Source organism: Hemitrygon akajei, chromosome 10 (assembly GCF_048418815.1).
Source record: "Hemitrygon akajei chromosome 10, sHemAka1.3, whole genome shotgun sequence".
NCBI lineage: Eukaryota > Metazoa > Chordata > Chondrichthyes > Myliobatiformes > Dasyatidae > Hemitrygon > Hemitrygon akajei.
In genome coordinates, this window is record NC_133133.1 from 156,201,307 (window position 1) to 156,220,537 (window position 19,231).

Consider the following 19,231-nt stretch of genomic DNA (forward strand, 5'->3'; position numbering starts at 1 on the left):
ATGGAATAAAATGCAGACAAGTGTGAGGTTTTGCACTTTGGTAGACCCAGCCTGGGTAGGATTTACACAGTGAACAGTAGGACACTGAGGAGTGTGGTAGAACAAAGGGAATTGGAAATACAGGTACATAATTTGTTGAAAGTGGTGTCACAGGTAGATAGGGTCATAAAGAAAGCTTTTAGCACATTGGCCTTCATAAAAATGTACTGAGTACAGAAGATGGAATGTTATGTTGAAGTTGTATAAGACATTGATGAGGCCTAATTTGGAGTATTGTGTGCAGTTTTGGTCACCTACCTAAAGGAAAGATGTACACAAGATTGAAAGAGTGCTTTGAAAATTTATAAAGATGTTGCTGGGTTATTAGGAAGGGCCTGAGTTATAAGGAAAGACTGAATAGGTTAGAACTGTATTCTTTAGAATACAGAAGATTGAGAGGAGATTTGATAAAGGTATACAAAATTATGAGAGGCATAGAGAGGGTAAATGCAAGCAGGCTTTTTCCACTGAGGTTGGGTGCGACTACAACCAGAGGTCATGGCTTAAGGGTGAAAGGTGAAATGTTTAAGGGGAACATGACAGGAAATTCTTCATTCAGAGGGTCATGTGGAATGAGCTGCCAGCATAAGTGGTCCATGCAAGCTCCATTTCAATGTTTAAGAGAAGTTTGAATAGGTACATGGATAATAGCGATATGGAGGACTATGGTGCAGGTCATTGGGAGTAGGCAGTTTAAATGGTTTCAGCATGGACTTGTTTCTGAGCTGTACTTACCTATGACTTTCTGCATGCATCCATTGTCTTCCTAAGACATACTCAAAATGTGCTCACATGCACATTGCTTAGAAAGTCTGAAGCAACTTGATCAGAGTGTCCAATTTTCTTTGAAGAAGTTTCCAAATCTTACACAAAATAACGTCCACAGCAGTGGAGGTAAAACTGTAGCCAAGTTTGAACCTAACTGTTAGAGCTGTGTGGAGTTTGCATGTTCTCCCTGTGACTATACAGATTTTTTTTAAGGTGTTTCAAGTTTCCTTCCAACTCCCAAAGTGCAGATTGACAAGTTAGCTTCCCACTGTAAATTGCTCTAGTATGTAGATGACGAGTAAAACCTGAGGAAAATTGTTGGGAATATAGAGAACAAAATAAGATTAATATAAATGGGTGCATGACGGTCTACAGTGGACTCAAGGGGCTTAAGGGCTTGTCCCATGCTGATCCACCCTATGAAGCTCTGATATAATTACACCAACGATTACTATTTTTCTATAGCCATTATGAATCAGAATGAGAATCAGCTTTATCATCACCGGCATGTGTTGTGAAATTTGTTAACTTAGCAGCAGCAATTTAATGCAACACATAATATAGAAGAAAAAGAATAATAAATAAGTAAATCAATTACAGTATATGTACAAACCCCATTTCCAGAAAAGTTGGGATATTTTCCAAAATGCAATAAAAACAAAAATCTGTGATATGTTAATTCATGTGAACCTTTATTTAACTGACAAAAGTACAAAGAAAAGATTTTCAATAGTTTTACTGACCAACTTAATTGTATTTTGTAAATATACACAAATTTAGAATTTGATGGCTGCAACACACTCAACAGAAGTTGGGACAGAGGCATGTTTACCATTGTGTTACATCACCTTTCCTTTTAATAACACTTTTTAATCGTTTTGGAACTGAGGATACTAACTGTAGTAGATTTGCAATTGGAAATTTTGTCCATTCTTGCTTGATATAAGACTTCAGCTGCTCAACAGTCCGTGGTCTCTGTTGTCTGATTCTCCTCTTCATGATGCGCCATACATTTTCAATAGGAGATAGATCTGGACTGGCAGCAGGCCAGTCAAGCACATGCACTCTCTGTCTACAAAGCCACGCTGTTGCAGCCCATGCAGAATGTGGTTTGGCATTGTCCTGCTGAAATAAGCATGGACGTCCTGGAAAGAGACGTCGCCTTGATGGCAACATATGTCTCTCTAAAATCCTAATATACGCCTCAGAGTCAATGGTACCTTCACATACATGCAACTCACCCATGCCGTGGGCACTGATGCACCCCCATACTATCACAGATGCTGGCTTTTGCACCTTTCGCTGATAACAATCAGGATGGTTGTTTCCATCTTTGGCACGGAGAACTCAACGCCCGTTTTTTTCCCGAAAACTAGCTGAAATGTGGACTCATCTGACCATAGCACATGGTTCCACAGTCTTTCGGTCCATCTGAGATGAGCTCGGGCCCAGAGAACTTGCCTGCGTTTCTGCATAGAGTTGATGTATGGCTTCCTCCTTGCGTAATACAGTTTCAAGTTGCATTTCTGGATGCAGTGACGGACTGTGTTAAGTGACAATGGTTTTCTGAAGTACTCCCGAGCCCAGGTGGCTATAATTGTCACAGTAGCATGACGGTTTCTTAGGCAGTGCCGCCTGAGGGCTCGAAGATCACGCGCATTCAACAGTGGTTCCCGACCTTGCCCTTTATGCAAGAGTTTTACTCCATTATTACACTTCATTCATCTTCCAGGCATCTAGTTTAATATTCAACCATCCAACTCATGCAGGTATTTTTTTAGAAAGTGGGAATATGAGGTAGTGTTAAAATCTTTCTTTGAAACCAGTTGAAATATATACCTCTTCACCTCACTTGCCTATCGCCTCCCCCTGGTGCCCTTGCATCTTCTTTTTCACCCATGGTCCTCTTTCCTCTCCCATCAGATTCCTCTTCTCCAGCCCTTTACTGTTCCCACCTATCACCTCCCAGTTTCTTACCTTTGCCCCACCCACCTGGTTTCATCTATCACCTTCTAGCTTGCACTCCTTCCCCTCCCCCTACCTTTTTATTCTGGCATCTCCCCCCTTCCTTTCCAGTCCTGATGAAGGGTCGTTGACTGTTTATTCATTTTCATAGACCTGCTAAGTTCCTCTTCATTTTGTTTGTGTGCTTTGAATTATATCCGCTCTCACATCCCTCTGAAATAAACCTATAACCTCCAAAAACAATCCCTACCTTGTGAGCTCTTTCTAGTGAAGTTCTGTTCTTCAGAATGGGTGTTTGCTTCATTAAAAGTTAATTTATAGGAGCACCATATAAGGTATAACTTACCTCCACAGCAGGCACAATATCAATGCCAACTGCTAGAAATTCATCAAACTTCAAAAATGGATTAAAACAGCTTCCAACATCCAGCAATCTGATCTTTCCTGAAAAGCATACTAAACTGGAAAATAAAATAGAGAACATCAAATGATTAGGATTTTGTATTTTCATAAAATACGTCTTTTACAAAATAAGTTATTCTTCCAGCACGTTACTTTTTATTCAGACTCAGTAACTTCATCTAAAGGAATGGGGTCATGCAACTAACACCAGTCATCCATAATGTAAAGCCAACAGACTGGATGCAAAGTGCCACCTGCTTGGTGCCAATTAACTTAACCAGCATGTCTTTGAGGTGTGGCAGAAAATCAGAAACCTGAAGAAACCCATGTGGTCCTAGGGAAACTGCAAATTCCAGATGTCAGGATTGAACCTGGGGTGATGCAGCTAAGGCTACTGCTCTGCAGGGCACATGCCTCACAGTGATTGACCACAAAACTAAAATTAACTTCACGTTAGGAGGGAGCAGAATAAGAGAAATCAACAAATTAAATATAGATTTAGAGAAAGCATGAGAGATTACCTGAGTATTTGTTGAGGTGCAAGGGTAAACAAAGAAAATTACATCATGGTGATCACAGAGACTTGGGTTTAAAAGATGGGAGGACTGTCACCAAATATTCTCAATTATACATTATCAGGAAAGAAGGGAGAAAATAAAAATGCAGTGTGGCTTGTTGGGTAGAATTGGCTCAGCAAAATTGTGTTCTGCAAAAGCAATGTCCTCAATAGAGACTGAATCAATTTGGCTAAAGTTTAGAACAGAAGGAGACCATTATACCTTTTGCCCTTTGGACCACTGAATAGTGGGGGAAAAGGCAGACAAACACCATGGAAAAGTTGCGGAGAAAAACAAAGATTGCAGTAGAGAAAATGGCATCTAGCCAAATCAGGGTTAAAATTGAGTCTAGGATAATGTTAAAGGACAAACAAGGAAAGAGCATTCTGAAGTGTTAAGAACTGATTCTGAGGAAGCACCCATTTCTGCCTGTTACTGGGGAATGACATAGGCTAAGCAAGCTAAGTGTCTTTGGAGGAAACACTCAAAAAAACTGAATGCTAGTGACCAGGAGCATCCTGTAGATTATTGAACAGGCTCCTTCATTTTACACCAAACAAACTTGGCATATAGAGAATAGTTAGCCCTGTTCATTTGATTGTGGCACTAGAAAAGGTAAGAAGATAAAATTAGCTGATATTAGTGTTTTTTAAAAAAAAATTGCGCTGTTAATTAAAAGCTAGTTCCAACCAAAGTTCTAACTTTTCCAAATAATTTTTAAGATCATAAACGTCCTGATCATTAACATTTAAAAAAAATGTGAACAGGCCTTTAATGCATCAAGGAGTGATGTGCCATCTGGTGACAGTGCTTCCGGATGGATGCACTACCCGGAAGCACTAGATGCCACTCATAGTCCCTTGACTTGTGGGACCACCATGGAATCAAGGACATGTTCTTCAGGTTGTTGGCAGCCACACAGTTGCAAAAGCTTTTGGTTATATACGAGCACTGAAAGTTATTTGAATAGAATATAATCCAGTTACTATCCAGACAGCAAGTCATTAGAAAATATAATTTAGATTTATGTAATCTATTTTACCTAACATTTCTAACTGATACAATTCTAAAATAGTGGAGGAACAGTGAAGTTGAATGTGCGTATGTGTAAATCCAGGAGGACATTAGGACAGATTGAGAATGTGATTGCAAAAGGATATGGAATCCTGGGAATCATAAACAGAAGTACAATAAACCTAAGTGAACAGCAGATTCTCCACTTCCTGAGGGGACTGAGGTTGGTGAGCACCCCACCATCCAGTGTCCTGACCAGCTGAATTACTGACCAACTGGTACAGGAATTGCAAGTTATCTGACCTCAAGTCCCTACAATGGATTGCAAGGACTGCTGAGAGGTTCATCAGGGTCTCTCTTCCACCCATTAGAGATATTCATCAGGAGCAGGACACTTAACGTTGGCAATGATCCATCCAACAATCTCTTTGACCCCCTACCATCAGGCAGGAGGTACCATATGTAGTATTAAGACAAAAACTGTTAAGAAGGGAAACAGCTACAAGACCACTGAACTCCCATCAACCTGGGTCTCATCACCTATGATGCGCTGGTAGTAATATACTGTTTACTTTTTCATTTTTATTGTTTATGCACCTTATTATTTGTAAATTTATTTGTGGTAATATTACTTTATGTGTCAGTGCGTGAGTTATATGTACTGTGCTGTGCATCTTTGACAGTATTGAATGACAATAAACTGAACTTGAATGTTGATGTGGATGCTTAGATTGAGAGCAAAGCTATTTAGGAAAAGGACTTTAAAAAAAAAACTACAAAAGAATGTAGAATAGGTTAAATCTGGCAATTGTAGTAATATGTAGGAATCCCATTTAAGAGAAATAATTTTCTTGGAAGATTGCGAGTCTTCAGAAGTTTGTTTCACAAAAGGCAGTGATATACAGAGTTTGAATACTTTTTAAGACACAGATAGATTCTTGATCAGCAAGAGAGTGAAAGGCTTCAATAAGTAAACGGCTCAAGGAACTGATACATAAGCCTCTATCTACATTATGCTGAACCTTTGTTTGGCCACAAGTGAAGCATTGATTTGAATTCTCAAAGTTGTGAATACCAAATCAATCAGCATGTGGCCGAGAATCACAAGGCTGAAATAATTCATTCCAGGAACCAATTACAATGATAGAATATAGAAAATCTGAAACTGTTCTCCTTGGAGCAGATAAGATTGAAAGGAGATTTAACAGAAATCTACAAAATTTAGTTTACTTAGGAAATCATTGCCAGAGAGGTAAAGGACGTAAATTTTATGTCACCGATGACAAATGCAAGTTAATTTTGCTTAAATTTCCCAAAATTGTATGATTAGAAATTTAACTGTGGCTTTCCAAAAGACAATTGGATTAATATTTTAAAAGGATGTCATCTGCATTGCAATGAGCTTATGAAAGAAGCAAGCAAATGAAAGACAATCCTATATTTTTATCTTGGAAATATCAGTTTATTGGTAATGTTAATCAGTCATCAAAACAAGATGAAACATCTAATGCTTTCAAAGGTATTCCCAAGGAGATATTATAATACATATAAAAATTACCCCAAGCCAGACAGTACAATATAAATCTCAGTATCCAATAAACGCCAGTAATACTTAACAGGTCAGGCCTCATCCACAGGAAAAGAGGAAAAAAGCTTGATCATCTGCAGGAAGGTTGAGGAAGGGCATGTCTGTGATATGGTAAAACCATGGTGACCATGAGGATAATCAGTTACATTTATCTGGTGAATGAGTGAATGAGAGCGGTTTGAGAGTGAGAACATAGCAAAAAGAATGTAGGGGTTGTGAAATAGAGGACCTCTATTTCCAGAGGAAAAATAAGAAGGAAAGAAAAGAATCAAGTTGAGCCATTATCACACGTAGAGGACTAATTGATGGAGAGATTATTGTAGAATTCAGTACCGAGTCTGGGAGGTCAAGGCAGAATTGAGGTGCTGTACCTCAGACTTGCATGTGGTCCAGGAGGCTGCGGATCTACAATTCAGAGAGGGATTGGGATTAAGAATTAAAGTAGCAAGCAATGGGAAGCTCAGGCCAATCACTGGAGGCTGAATGCAGGTGTTCCACCAAGTGATTACCCAATTTGCATTTGGTTTCTCCAGCACGGAGGAAATTACATATGAACACAAAATACTAACTCTAGACTGGAAGAAGTGCAAGGCGAATTGTTACGTTACCTGGAAAGAATGTTTGGATCTCCAGATGATAGGAAGGGATGAGGTGAAAGGACACCTATTCCATCAACTGAGATTGCGAGGGAAAATGCTGTAGGAAGTGGGGTGGTTTGGGGGAACAGAGTCACAGGGATGGTTCCTGCAAAATGCTGTAAGGGAAGAGAGGAAAATGTGTCCATTTGTAGAATCCCTGTCAACAAGCAGAAATTATAGAGAATGTTGAATTGAATGTAGAGTTTTCTGGGATGTAAGGCAAGGACTCAAACCTTGTTCTACTTCAGAACACAATGGTGAGGGGGGGGGTTTGATTTTCATTTACAATACTAATTAGATAATTTACTAAATTAGATAGAAGTAACCAACTGTTTTATGAATGAATAAATGCCATCAGCACTATCTGTAAATAGAAAATAAATCACAACACTTCCACAAAGGATAAGGTAATATCAATCTGTTAGAGAACAGATGAAAGGAAATATAAGGAGCCAGGTTTCAATACTCTACTATGTTCCTAACTTAGTCAACTGCTAACAGCCAATTCCTGCAGGTTGTTCTTCAATTGCTTTATCAATGCAGGATAAATGTTATGAGTATTTGTTCTAAGATGAAAGACTAAAATGACAAACTTTTTATTGTCTTCCTTACTTTACCACAATGGCAGATCATTCTAAAATGTATGATCACTTTTGGCATAAGTTGATTGCAAAGCAGCATACGTCTTTATACTTGCAAACTGCCAGTTAAATCATCTCCATTCTTAAAATCTGATCTTAACATCTATAATTAGTGACTCGTATAAATCCAAGTTTCAACTTCTTGAGGTTCTATCAATGGAGAAACGTACAACCACCACTGAAAGGAGAATGTAATTATATCAAAGTCTGCATTAGCACTTCCCATTATTCAGCATATCAGTACTGCTCTCTAATCTTCCCTTTCTTCTCCATATTATCATATTTCTCATTTAGTGATGAATTTAGTGTTTAACTCACTCCTAAAGCCATTCTGTAACACTACTGTAACAACTCTACCTAGATAGGTTAGTAAACCTTTGCACAATCTAAATCACATTAAAGACACTGCAAACTACACTCTTCTTTATGAACTAGCAAACCCAAAGGCTCATTTCTATTGTCAAAGTGTGCATGTACAATATAACTCTGATATTCGTCTTCTCCAGATAACTATGAAATACAGAAAAACCATGGATGCTGTTTAAAGAAGACATCAACTCCCACCCCCCACATGAAAAAGAAAAAGAAACAGAACTTGCAAACCCCAAAACACCTACTCCCTCTCTTGCACAAAAACTACCAGATCACCCACATGGAAAATGGCAACTGGAACATCAAAAATCCCAAACCCCTCCCTCGCAGAAAAAAAAAGTGACAATAATATCAAATCTCTAACCCTTTCCTTTGCAGCGGCAATAGCATCAAAAACCCCCAACTCCCCCACACAAAAAAAATAGATCACCCACACAGAAAAACACCAACAAGAATATCAGACCCGCAATCCCCAACTCCTCCCTCTCATAAGAAGTAACATATCACCCACACTAATCAGCAACAAGAAAGGAAACACCAAAACTGAGGGAGACCAATATAAAGTACAGTCCAATAATCACACAAATCTCAGAATATCGAAAACATTTCCCGTCAACATTAAAGAAGAGTGGTCGCATGAAGTCAGTCCTTCTGTGAAGAGCAATCGTCGCTCTGGGCCCGAACACCGCTGACACAGCTACCAACTGCTGTCTTCCCGCAGCCTCCACTGAGAGCGACCACTGACCTCCTCCACTTTCACCTCAATGATTCAATCTTCCTTGTGTTACGTACCCGTGACACGTGACTGGTGTTGAAGCTATACTGGACTTGAGGTAATGGTCTTGTGATGGTGGAGTGATGTCATTTTCCCGCCAGTAGTGGTCATGTGAGTTTTTTTTTTACAGGGTATAAAAGGAGGACCCCTCCCTGTGAGGAGGGGCAGTTCGTGGCTGGATTTGCCATGTTGACTTCATGCCACTGCGCGATTTAATGTTATGACGCAGTTTAGTTGAAAGATGAAGTTTTATTTAATGCCTAAAGTTTAAAAGGTCATTGCCAGCAGTTTCTTTATAATACTGCTAGTTGAGAATCAGTGGAGAGTGAAGATCGGAGTTCGGGAGTTAAAAGATCGAGGGAAGTCGATTTCGACGGTGAAACAGGTTGACCTTGTTTGATCCTCATTCGGAAGGAATTCGTTGACTGTGCCCATGTTAATCCCTGTGAATAGCAGAAAGGATTGGGAACAGTTTTGTAAAGGAAAGGTCAGTGCCTTTAAGCCATTACATTTCATCTTTCTAAATTCTTCGTGGGAAAAGTTCGATTTGGAATCGCAACAAGACGACGTGAAAGAGAATTTAAATCATCTTAAAAAGTCTCTCCCTTAAATGGACTGTGAGCATTTTGAACTTTTGCAATACTACTTTGAAGAACTGTTTTTGCAACATCGCTTTAAGAACTGTTTAAGCTTCACTGCTTTAAGAACTGTTTAAGCTACCGCACAGCAGCTGATTTCCGGTTACGTTAGTGATTTGTTTACTTTTGGGGGGTTTGTTTTCAGTGTTTAATAAACGTGTTATTTGTTATAAAAACCCCTGCCTCACTCATATATTTATTGTTGCTTGAATCCGTAACACTTGATGCTTCGAAATGGAGTCACTCACTCATGACCTGTCTCTGGTCTTTTCCATGAGGCAGCCTGTGTTCTCAGTCCTCTTTGGGACCCATCTCTGCTGTTCTCCACAGGCAGCTCATGCTCTTGGTCCTCTCTGGACACAGCAGAGTGCTAGACCAATCAATTGAATTCGGAATTGCACATCACAGGTTCCAACAGTTTCCATAACACAATCGAGATAAAAAGAACAAGCAGAAAATGTAAGAAAAAGTGAAATAATTGAAGAGATTGGCTATTTGAAAGATCTCGCCTGCAGAGTCATTGTTCACTGGCGCCATCTTGACTGGAAATGAAACTAAATGAAAATAATTACCCTAGTGTTCTGGTACTAATTAGACCACAATTAGTTACAATTTATATTTCTTTCCCCTATTCCATTCCTATTGGCACACTATCCAAAATTTTAATCTTTTGAGAGCAAGTCTCCAAGTCAGGCTGCAATAACACATTGATGAATGCAGCAGACACTTTTTTAAAATCATGTAGGCTTAAAACTATAAGGAACAAATCTTTTTGATAAATTTATCTATTATTTCATAAAAATTGCATTGAAAGAGAAGTTGCACAACATTGAAAATATTGTTGACATACAATAAACCTAACATTATTTTTATTTAACCTCCACCAAAGATACAAAGATGATTATTCTACAAAACAGTTCTTCCAAATAATGGGTTTTCAGGTACCCATTGACAGTGTTCTTAATAGGAATCAATCTGTAGGAAATGTACTTGTGTGAGTGAGACAGTTGATGTATTTTCCTTCTTTCTTTCCCCAAAGTGGAATGGTTCAGCTCTAATACACATTTAAACCAATACAGTATCAGGAAACTCTTATAATCAGAGCATAATCACAATAAATCATGACAATCCATTATGAAATTATTCTTTTTACTTGGCAAAGCTAATAGACAAGCTCTGTTTTAATAATATCACAATTCTACAACACTCTTTCCATGATTTAAGTACACCTGGTACTACTACAGTTCTGTGGGCTGAGATAAATGATAAATTTTATGCAAAACCTGAAGAGTCTACCACAAGGAAGACAAGCTCAGTCTGATGAAGCACTGGGGGCTGATTCTGTGTTTGCACACTTCTTGAGCTTGGTCTCCACTTGTTCCTAAAGAGCTCAAAAGTACTTGGCAGCTTCTCAGATGCTTCTCCATTCTGAGCAGCGTTAAACAAGGGATTTTCATCAGGATATAGACTTTTATTTCTGAAGCATAAGACATTTTTGAAGATTTTTCTATCTTGCAGATTATTTACCCTCATGGAGCTCAAATTAAGTGTTTCAACAGTTTCGTGTCAAGCATGAGATCATGTGGTCAATATTAGAGACTGATCAGTGCCAAGATGCTGGAAGAAGATATTGACATGGGCTTGCAATCATTGTCAATAGATTTTATACAAGCAATACAGGTTGTCATTTTCTATTCCTTAATGTATCTGCAATAAGACACCCACATTTCTAATGCGTACGAGAAGATGAGAATCATGTCACTTAGTAAACATGAACTTTTGAGGGTTAAGTCCTGGTCTTTTAATATTTAACTGTAGTTGTACTGTGCAGAGGGGGCAATGGTGATAGATGGCTTTAACTTCTGGGGTAGTGCTAAGGTTACAGCAGAAAGACAAAGATAAAGGGTATTCATCTCGAAAAAACAAATCCTAATTGAAGAAATCTTCAACATGCTCCTTCTAGTGAGTACTGATTAACTCATTGCCCTCAAGCTCACTTTGGTGTTTAGTACTCAGTGAGAGTGAAATCTTACATTGTAGACAGTCTTGATGCACTGAAAGTTTGTCTGAAAAAAAATCAATCAGTTGAACTCCTAAATTCTCTCCAGCCACAATCTGTTCCTTAGGTCAGGAGCTTCTTTAAAACTAGACCTTGTTTCAAATATTTGTGGATCTTTTTTCCCCTCCCCCAGCCCTCTTGAGTAATGATGTTTCCAATAAAAGGTTATGATTTAGTAATTATTGAATCTCCTGTTCTCATCAAGTCAGAGTTAAAGGTTTCTGGTGGAGAAACTGAAAATCCCTACACAATTGCTTCAGAAAATGCTTTCAGGGTAGGCTCGGTTTTATGAACACAGTATTGTTGTTTGAGTATCTGATTGAATCACAACTAAAAAAAAACAGGCTAACACAGTGAGCTGCTTGTAGTGGAGCTTGTTTCTGTTAAATCACATGCTGTTTAATTAGAAAGATGGCAGAGAGTCAAATTAATAGTGCTTTGGAATGACTATTTTGGTTGCTTACATAATTATTACCAGTTGCTATTTTTAAAAATCTGTTTTGATCATTCACCTGCATCAAAGCAAAAGACAAGCTTAGCTTGTTGAGAAAGCCTGCAAACCCAGTAAGACAAAACAACCTGCATGTTGAGAGAAGATAAAAACATTTTTAGACAAGTTGCCTGTACTTTTCCATTTACTGCTAGTAGCCCCAAATAGATTTGACATACCCTCATTTAAACTTAATCTTCGGACACCTGCGCATGCAACACCATACATCAAATTCTTGAATGTTTGAAGTGCCAAATCTGTATGTCCATTCCACTGCTAGACATCACATGGAGTCCAGTGGTTGTTGCTGAAATTCCCCAGAGTTCATGCTTGGGTAATTAACTCTGGAGAGGTTTGTAACCTCAGAGTTTTTAATGATTATAGAGCAAAAGGGAATTTTTTTTATAGAGTCATAGAGTAATACAGCAAGGAACCAGGCCCTTTGGTGAACTGTAGAGACTGTTGTGCATGAAAATCCCTGGAGATCAGCAGTTTCTCAGATACTCAAACCACCTTGAACGGAGCCAACAATCATCCCAGGATCAAAATCACTTCTTTCCCATTTTGATGTTTGGTTTAAACAACTGAATCTCTTGACCAAGTCTGTGTGCTTTTACATACTAAGATGCTGCTACTTGATTTCTTAATTAGATATTTACATCAAGTGTACCTAATAAAGTTGCCACTGAGTGTATGTCCTCCAGATGTATTTCTCTGAATGCAAGGATGTTATCAGTTATTTGTACTATGTTTCAGGGGCTCAGGCAGCATCTACAACACTTTCTGTACAAGCTTTATTATGTACATGTTTAGGAAAAAGAAATGCTAGACTATTATTAGCAACTGCATTTACCTCGCAGCCCTTCAATAGGAAAAATTTTCAGGTGTGTTATAAACAAAATATAGTCTTCTGATGATAGTCACCTAGCTAGATTAAGAAAGGCCTTGCTTAAAGAGCTGAACTTTAAGTAGAATCTTCATGGAAGAGATGTTAAGATCGAAAAGTTAGGCAATTGAAGGCATGTCTGCCAGTAGTGGGATAAAGAAAGGGATTGAGGTGGAATGCAAGAATTCAAGGTTTTGGGGAGTTGTGCTTTGCAGGGGTAGATCATCAAGAAAACTAACAACTTTTTTTTGGCAGAATCTCAGATAGTTATGAGGAGGTGCACAGAAGTGAGATGCATTAGATGGTTAAGGTGTTTTATACAATAACCTTGCATTCAAGTTCAGTAAGACCAAGGAATTGATTGTGGACTTCAGGAAGGGGATGTTGGAGAATATACACCAGATGTCATCTTGGGGATCAGCAGCAGAAAGGGTGAGCAGCTTCGAGTTCCTGGATTTCAACATCTCAGAGGAACTATCCTGGGCCCAAAATATTGATGGAATCACAAAGAAGGCACAACAGCAACTATACTTCCTTAGGAGTTTGAGGAGAATTCTCGCAAATTTCTACAGATGTCCTGTGGAGAGCATTCTGGCTGGTTGCATCACCGCCTAGCGTGGAGGCTCCAATGCACCAGATCAAAAAAGCTGTAGGGTGTTGTAGACTCAGTCAACTCCATCAGGAACACAACTGTCCTCACCATTGAGGACATCTTCAAAAGGCAGTGCATCAAGAATGCAGCATCCATCATTAAGGACCCTCACCATCCAGAATACGCACCTTCTAATTAGTACCATCAGAGTGGAGATACTGTATAAGAGCCTGATGATAAACACTCAATGTTTTAGAAACAGCTTCTTCCCCTCTGCCATCAGATTTCTGAACAGTCCATGAACACTACTTCACTATTTTGTTCTCTTTTCACACTATTTATTATATTTCTTATTGTAACCTATAGTATTTTTTTATGTCTTGCATTTACTGCTGCTGCTGAGATAGTACAATATGGGTGCAATACTGCTTAGCGCTGTGATGTGAGGTTCAGCAGGGTCACAGCCGCAGGGAAGAAGCTCTTCCTGAGTCTGCTGGTGTGGTGCGGAGGCTCCTGTAGCACCTACCGGATGGGAGGGGAGCAAAAAGTCCATGTTTAGGGTGAGATGCATCCTTGATAATGCTTTTCGCCCTGCCCAGGTAGCGTTTATGGTAGATGTTCTTAATGTTGGGCGACTGGGTGCCGATATTTCGCTGGGCAGTTTTCACCACCCGCTGGAGTGTTTTGCAGTCCGATATGGGACAATTGCCATACCATGCTGAGATGCAGTTGGTGAGTATGCTCTCAATGGTATAGTGTTAAAAGTTCATCAGTATCCTGGGACAGAGGTGAGCTTTCTTCATGCTCCACAGGAAATAAAGTTGATTAGTTTCACACTATTTGAAAAATTATTTTCTATTACTCTACCCAAGTATTAATGTCATACTTTCCCACATTACTGGCAAAGGTCCATATTAAGGTAGAAAGTAGAATGTTTCAAAAACTGAAGAGCTAAGATTTAAGGTGAGAGGAATTAGATTTTAAAGAGGTACTGAGTAGAATTGGTATCTGGAGCATACCGTCAAAGGTAGTGAAATCAGATACAACCACCACGTTTAAGAAGTACTTTAACAAGTACTTAAGTAGGTGTTTACTTTGATATTCTGTTTTCTATTTCTTCCTTTGTTTAGTTTATATACAGCTGGTGCTTAAAAATCCCTCAGTTCTCAGGCTACAATTCTTGTTTCAATATTGTATGCTGAAAAGTTTTTCTACATTCTTTAACTCAACATTTGCAAATATGCAATTAATTTTTTGCTACTTATGATAATTCAACAATAGACATCACTATACAGGCAACTCCCACATGACTACTTTAGGTAATATGTAAATATGAAGATACCTACAAGTGCCTAGAGCTGAGTTTTATTTTTTTCAATTTCTTCTATTAATCAACTTCAGCAAAAATGTAAAATACAGGGATACCTTCTTCGACACAACTCTGATATACAGGAGTATACTATTTTAATATATTGTCCAAATGCGTAACACCTCCAATGAGTCCACCCTGGAATTACTTTTTACTAACAGTAACTCAGAATACATATTTCTCACTATTAAAGCACATTCATAAATGAGCACAATTCCAAGGAATCATTAAACTGCTTCATCCCAGCAGCACTTGTGTGTCATCAAAATTTCAGTAGTATACCGCAGTTTTTTAAATAAACGGAGTCGATTTACGTCACTTACTTTGCAATAGCAGCATCCAGACCTGTCACTACACCATTAGTGGCAGAATGATCATCATTCTTTTCAGACGTTTGCATACTGAACGTTGGAGTAGCCATGGCAATAGCAAGACGAGCTCTTTTCTCATCTTTTTCAAGTACTCTCTTCATTCCGCCATTCAGAAAATATTCTTGACAAACACTATAAAAGGAAAAACTGATCAGTCTCCAGCACTTTTTATGTGACTTCACATACAGTAAAAGCCAAAGTTTTATTAAGGTTCACTAATATTTTTCATTTGAAGACTATTTCATACCCTCCTATCAAAGGATTGTTTATTTTAATATAGTCTTCATGCCCATGCAACTTCAGGCATAATTTTCTTTCAATGGAGGGTGAGATTCAATGAAAATGTCCTTGGATCTATAATGACTGTGAAATTTCACTGTTATTTAGTCAGGCTTTAAACATGTCTTGGCATAACTTGGATTTACTGAAAACAAGCTTGTAAAGCATGACAATGAAAACAAAAAAAAAGAGCAAATACATAACAGAATAGGAGATGACTTGAACACACAACTTACAGGAAATTTCTGATATTCCATTGTCCTAAAACTTCATCTTCAGTTCTAATTCATACATCAGTACTTTTTTTCTATTCTGTGACTTGGACTATATACTCACTGTATAACAAATAATGCTCTCTGGTCATTAAGCTCACCGTTGTAGTGGTTCTTTACTGTTATAAGACTGACATTTCTGCAGAACACCTTGAAGGGATAACTAAGTGGTCATACCAAACAACATCTTCTCTTCAGCTTTTCAGACTGAAGCTAGCCTACTGCAAGACACTGGCGATAAATGAGGAAAAGAGAATCAAAACATACAATATTACATTAAATTAAACAATGTAAATTATAGAAAAGGAAAGAAAGATGGGATTAGAGAGGCAAGTTATAAAACTGTCCCAATCTAAAACCTCCAACAAAAAACAATGTTTGAAGAAAAGTGAACTCCCATATCACAATTTCATTCCTGAGAAGGCAGCAAATCTCCAGAACTCCATATTCCTGGGTGTTGAGGAGGCTAGTACATTAGAAGTACTTAAAATGGAGGAAAATGAATGCTTGAAAGACGAGAGGACTGAGGGCTAAGGGGATCTGACACTAAGGAGTTTTGAGGCCTGTGATAGAACCTTATTTGAGTTCTTATGCATTTGCCATGAAATCTTATATCATGCCATACAAGATTCGCTGATACATTAATTAATAAACATAATATTTTTACCAGCATCTTCAGTCGGTAAAACTACAACTCAAACTCCTTACTTCAATATCACATCTTTTATTGGAGCAACAGCATAACAAACCATGGTGGAAGCTCAGACAGGAAATGTGTAACTTCTGCATTGAACTGCATACATTTGAGCGCAGGAATTTGTTATCCAATTCATTGCTTAGCACAAATGGGCTCACGATTACTTTGCTTTCTCAACAGTGGGTGTCCATTGTATTCTTCACTTCCCTCAGACACACCAATTTCAACATTTGTGAACATTAAGTGAGAAAGACCAAGAGAATGTTTTTTTGCCAAGGTGTTTTTTGCTAATAAAAAAGTTAGAAATACAGTAACAATAAAGACATTTCTTGAAAACCCAAAGTAGATTTTCATGTATATGGGGCCAGTTTAGGGAATTCTATAAAGATATATTTGAGAGTAACCTGAATTTTTTTCCAAGTCATACAGAGGTGGAGAATGTGAATAAATAAACCAACGAGTACAAAGAGTTGTGCTAGTTTTCTGTGCTCGGTGGCAGATGTGGGGGGTCCTAGAGTCTCCCAGCCTCCCGGACGGCCATATCTGCACCTGGTGTGTCGAGCTGCAGCTCCTAAGGGAACTGGAGTTGCAGCTTGATGACCCTCGTCTGGTCAGGGAGAGCAAGGAGGCGATAGAAAGGAGTTATAGGCAGGTGGTCATACTGGGGCCACGGGAGACAGACAAGTGGGTAAGTCAGGAGAGGGAAGGGGAAGAGTCAGGTGTGTACCCCTGTGGCTGTTTTTTTTGTGTGCCATACTCTGCCAGAGCCTCGGTGACCACTTTTTTTTAAAAGTGGTTGTCTTGGAGGAAAGATTCTGTGAGCAGTCCCCCACGTCCTTCTCACAGCGCAGTTTTTTTAAAAACAAGGCCAAGTTGCAAGCTCCACACTCAACCCGGTACGGATGGAAAGCGTGTCTGGGAGCGGCCCAACAGGATCCGAACTCTGGAACCTTCGCTCCGGAGTCCGGCGCTGATGTCACTGTGCCACCAGCCAGCCTGTGGCTGTACCCCGACAATAAGTACTCCTGTTTAAGTACTGTTGGGAAGGACCGCCTAACTGGGGGAAGTAACAGTGGCTGTGCCTCTGGCATAGAGTCTGGCCCTGTGGCTCAGAAGGGTAGGGAAAGGAAGAGGAAGGCAGTAGTGGTGGCCATTACAGAGACTTGGACAGCTCAGGGACAGGAATGGTTACTTCAAGTGCCGGGTCTTAGATGTTTCAGAAAGGACAGGGAGGGAGGCAAGAGGTGAGGGTGTGGCACCGTTGTTCAGAGTGTCACAGCTGCAGAAAAGGTGAACGTCATGGAGGGATTGTCTACTGAGTCTCTGTGGGTGGAAGTTAGGAACAGGAAGAGGTCAATACCTTTACTGGGTATTTTTTAGAGGCTGCCCAATAGTAACAGAGATATCGAGGAGCAGATAGGGAAACAGATCCTGGAAAGGTGTAATAATAACAGAGTTGTCATGATGGGAGATTTTAATTTCCCAAATATAGATTGGCATCTCCCTAAAGCAAGGGGTTTAGATGGGGTGGAGTTTGTTAGGTGTGTTCAGGAAGGTTTCTTGACACAATATGTAGATAAGCCTACAAGAGGAGAGACTATACTTGATTTGGTATTGGGAAATGAACCTGGTCAGGTGTCAGATCTCTCAGTGGGAGAGCATTTTGGAGATAGTGATCATAATTTTATCTCCTTTACAATAGCATTGGAGAGAGATAGGAACAGATAAGATAGAAAAGTGTTTAATTGGAGTAAGGGGAATTATGAGGCTATCAGGCAGGAAATTGGAAGCTTAAATTGGGAACGGATGTTCTGAGGGAAAAGTAGGGAAGAAATGTGGCAAATGTTCAGGGGATATTTGTATGGAATTCTGCATAGGTATATTTCAATGAGATAGGGAAGTTATGGTAGGGTACAGGAACCGTGGAGTATAAAGGCTGTAATAAATCTAGTCAAGAAGAAAAGCTTACAAAAGGTTCAGAGAGTTAGTTAATGTTAAAGATCCAGAAGATTATAAGGCTAACAGAAAGGAGCTTAAGGAGGAAATTAGAAGAGCCAGAAGGGGCCATGAGAAGGCCTTGGCAGGCAGGATTAAGAAAAACCCCAAGGCATTCTACAAGTATGTGAAGGGCAAGAGGATAAGATGTAAAAGAATAGGACCTAGCAAGTGTGACAGTGGGAAAGTGTGTATGGAACCAGAGGAAATAGCGGAAGTACTTAATGAATACTTTACTTCCATATTCACTATGGAAAAGGACCTTGGTGATTGTAGTGATGACTTGCAGCGGACTGAAAAGCTTGAGCATGTAGACATTAAGAAAGAGGATGCGCTGGAGCTTTTTGGAAAGCATCAAGTTGGATAAGTCGCTGGGACTGGATGAGATTTACCCCAAGTTACTGTGGGAGGCAAGGGAGGAGATTGCTGAGCCTCTGATGATGATCATTGCATCATCAATGGGGTCGGGAGAGATGGCAGAATATAGTATTAATGGTAAGAATCTTGGCAGTGTGGAGGATGAGAGGGATCTTGGGGTCCGAGTCCATAGGACGCTCAAACCAGCTGCGCAGGTTGACTCTGTGGTTAAGAAGACATACAGTGTATTGGCCTTCATCAATCATGGGATTGAGTTTAAGAGTCGAGAGGTAATTTTGCAACTATATAGGACCCTGGTCAGACCCCACTTGGAGAACTGTGCACAGTTCTGTTTGCCTCACTACAGGAAGGATGTGGAAACCATAGAAAGGGTGCAGAGGAGATTTGCAAGGATGTTGCCTGGATTGGGGAGCATGCCTTATGAAAACAGGTTGAGTGAATTTGTC

The 19,231-nt window shown here is 39.4% G+C and overlaps 1 protein-coding gene across 2 annotated transcripts in view; it reads right to left on the reverse strand.

Moving 5' to 3' along the window:
• Positions 1-19,231, reverse strand: part of samtor (S-adenosylmethionine sensor upstream of mTORC1) — an 81,358-nt gene that overhangs the window by 5,535 nt on the left and 56,592 nt on the right. For both annotated transcript variants that reach the window (XM_073059469.1, XM_073059468.1), the window contains exons 3-4: positions 15,117-15,296; positions 3,119-3,233 (exon numbers count right to left, since the gene is read on the reverse strand). In XM_073059469.1, coding sequence (XP_072915570.1) covers positions 3,119-3,233; positions 15,117-15,296 — 295 coding nt within the window. The remainder of the gene's footprint in view (positions 1-3,118; positions 3,234-15,116; positions 15,297-19,231) is intronic.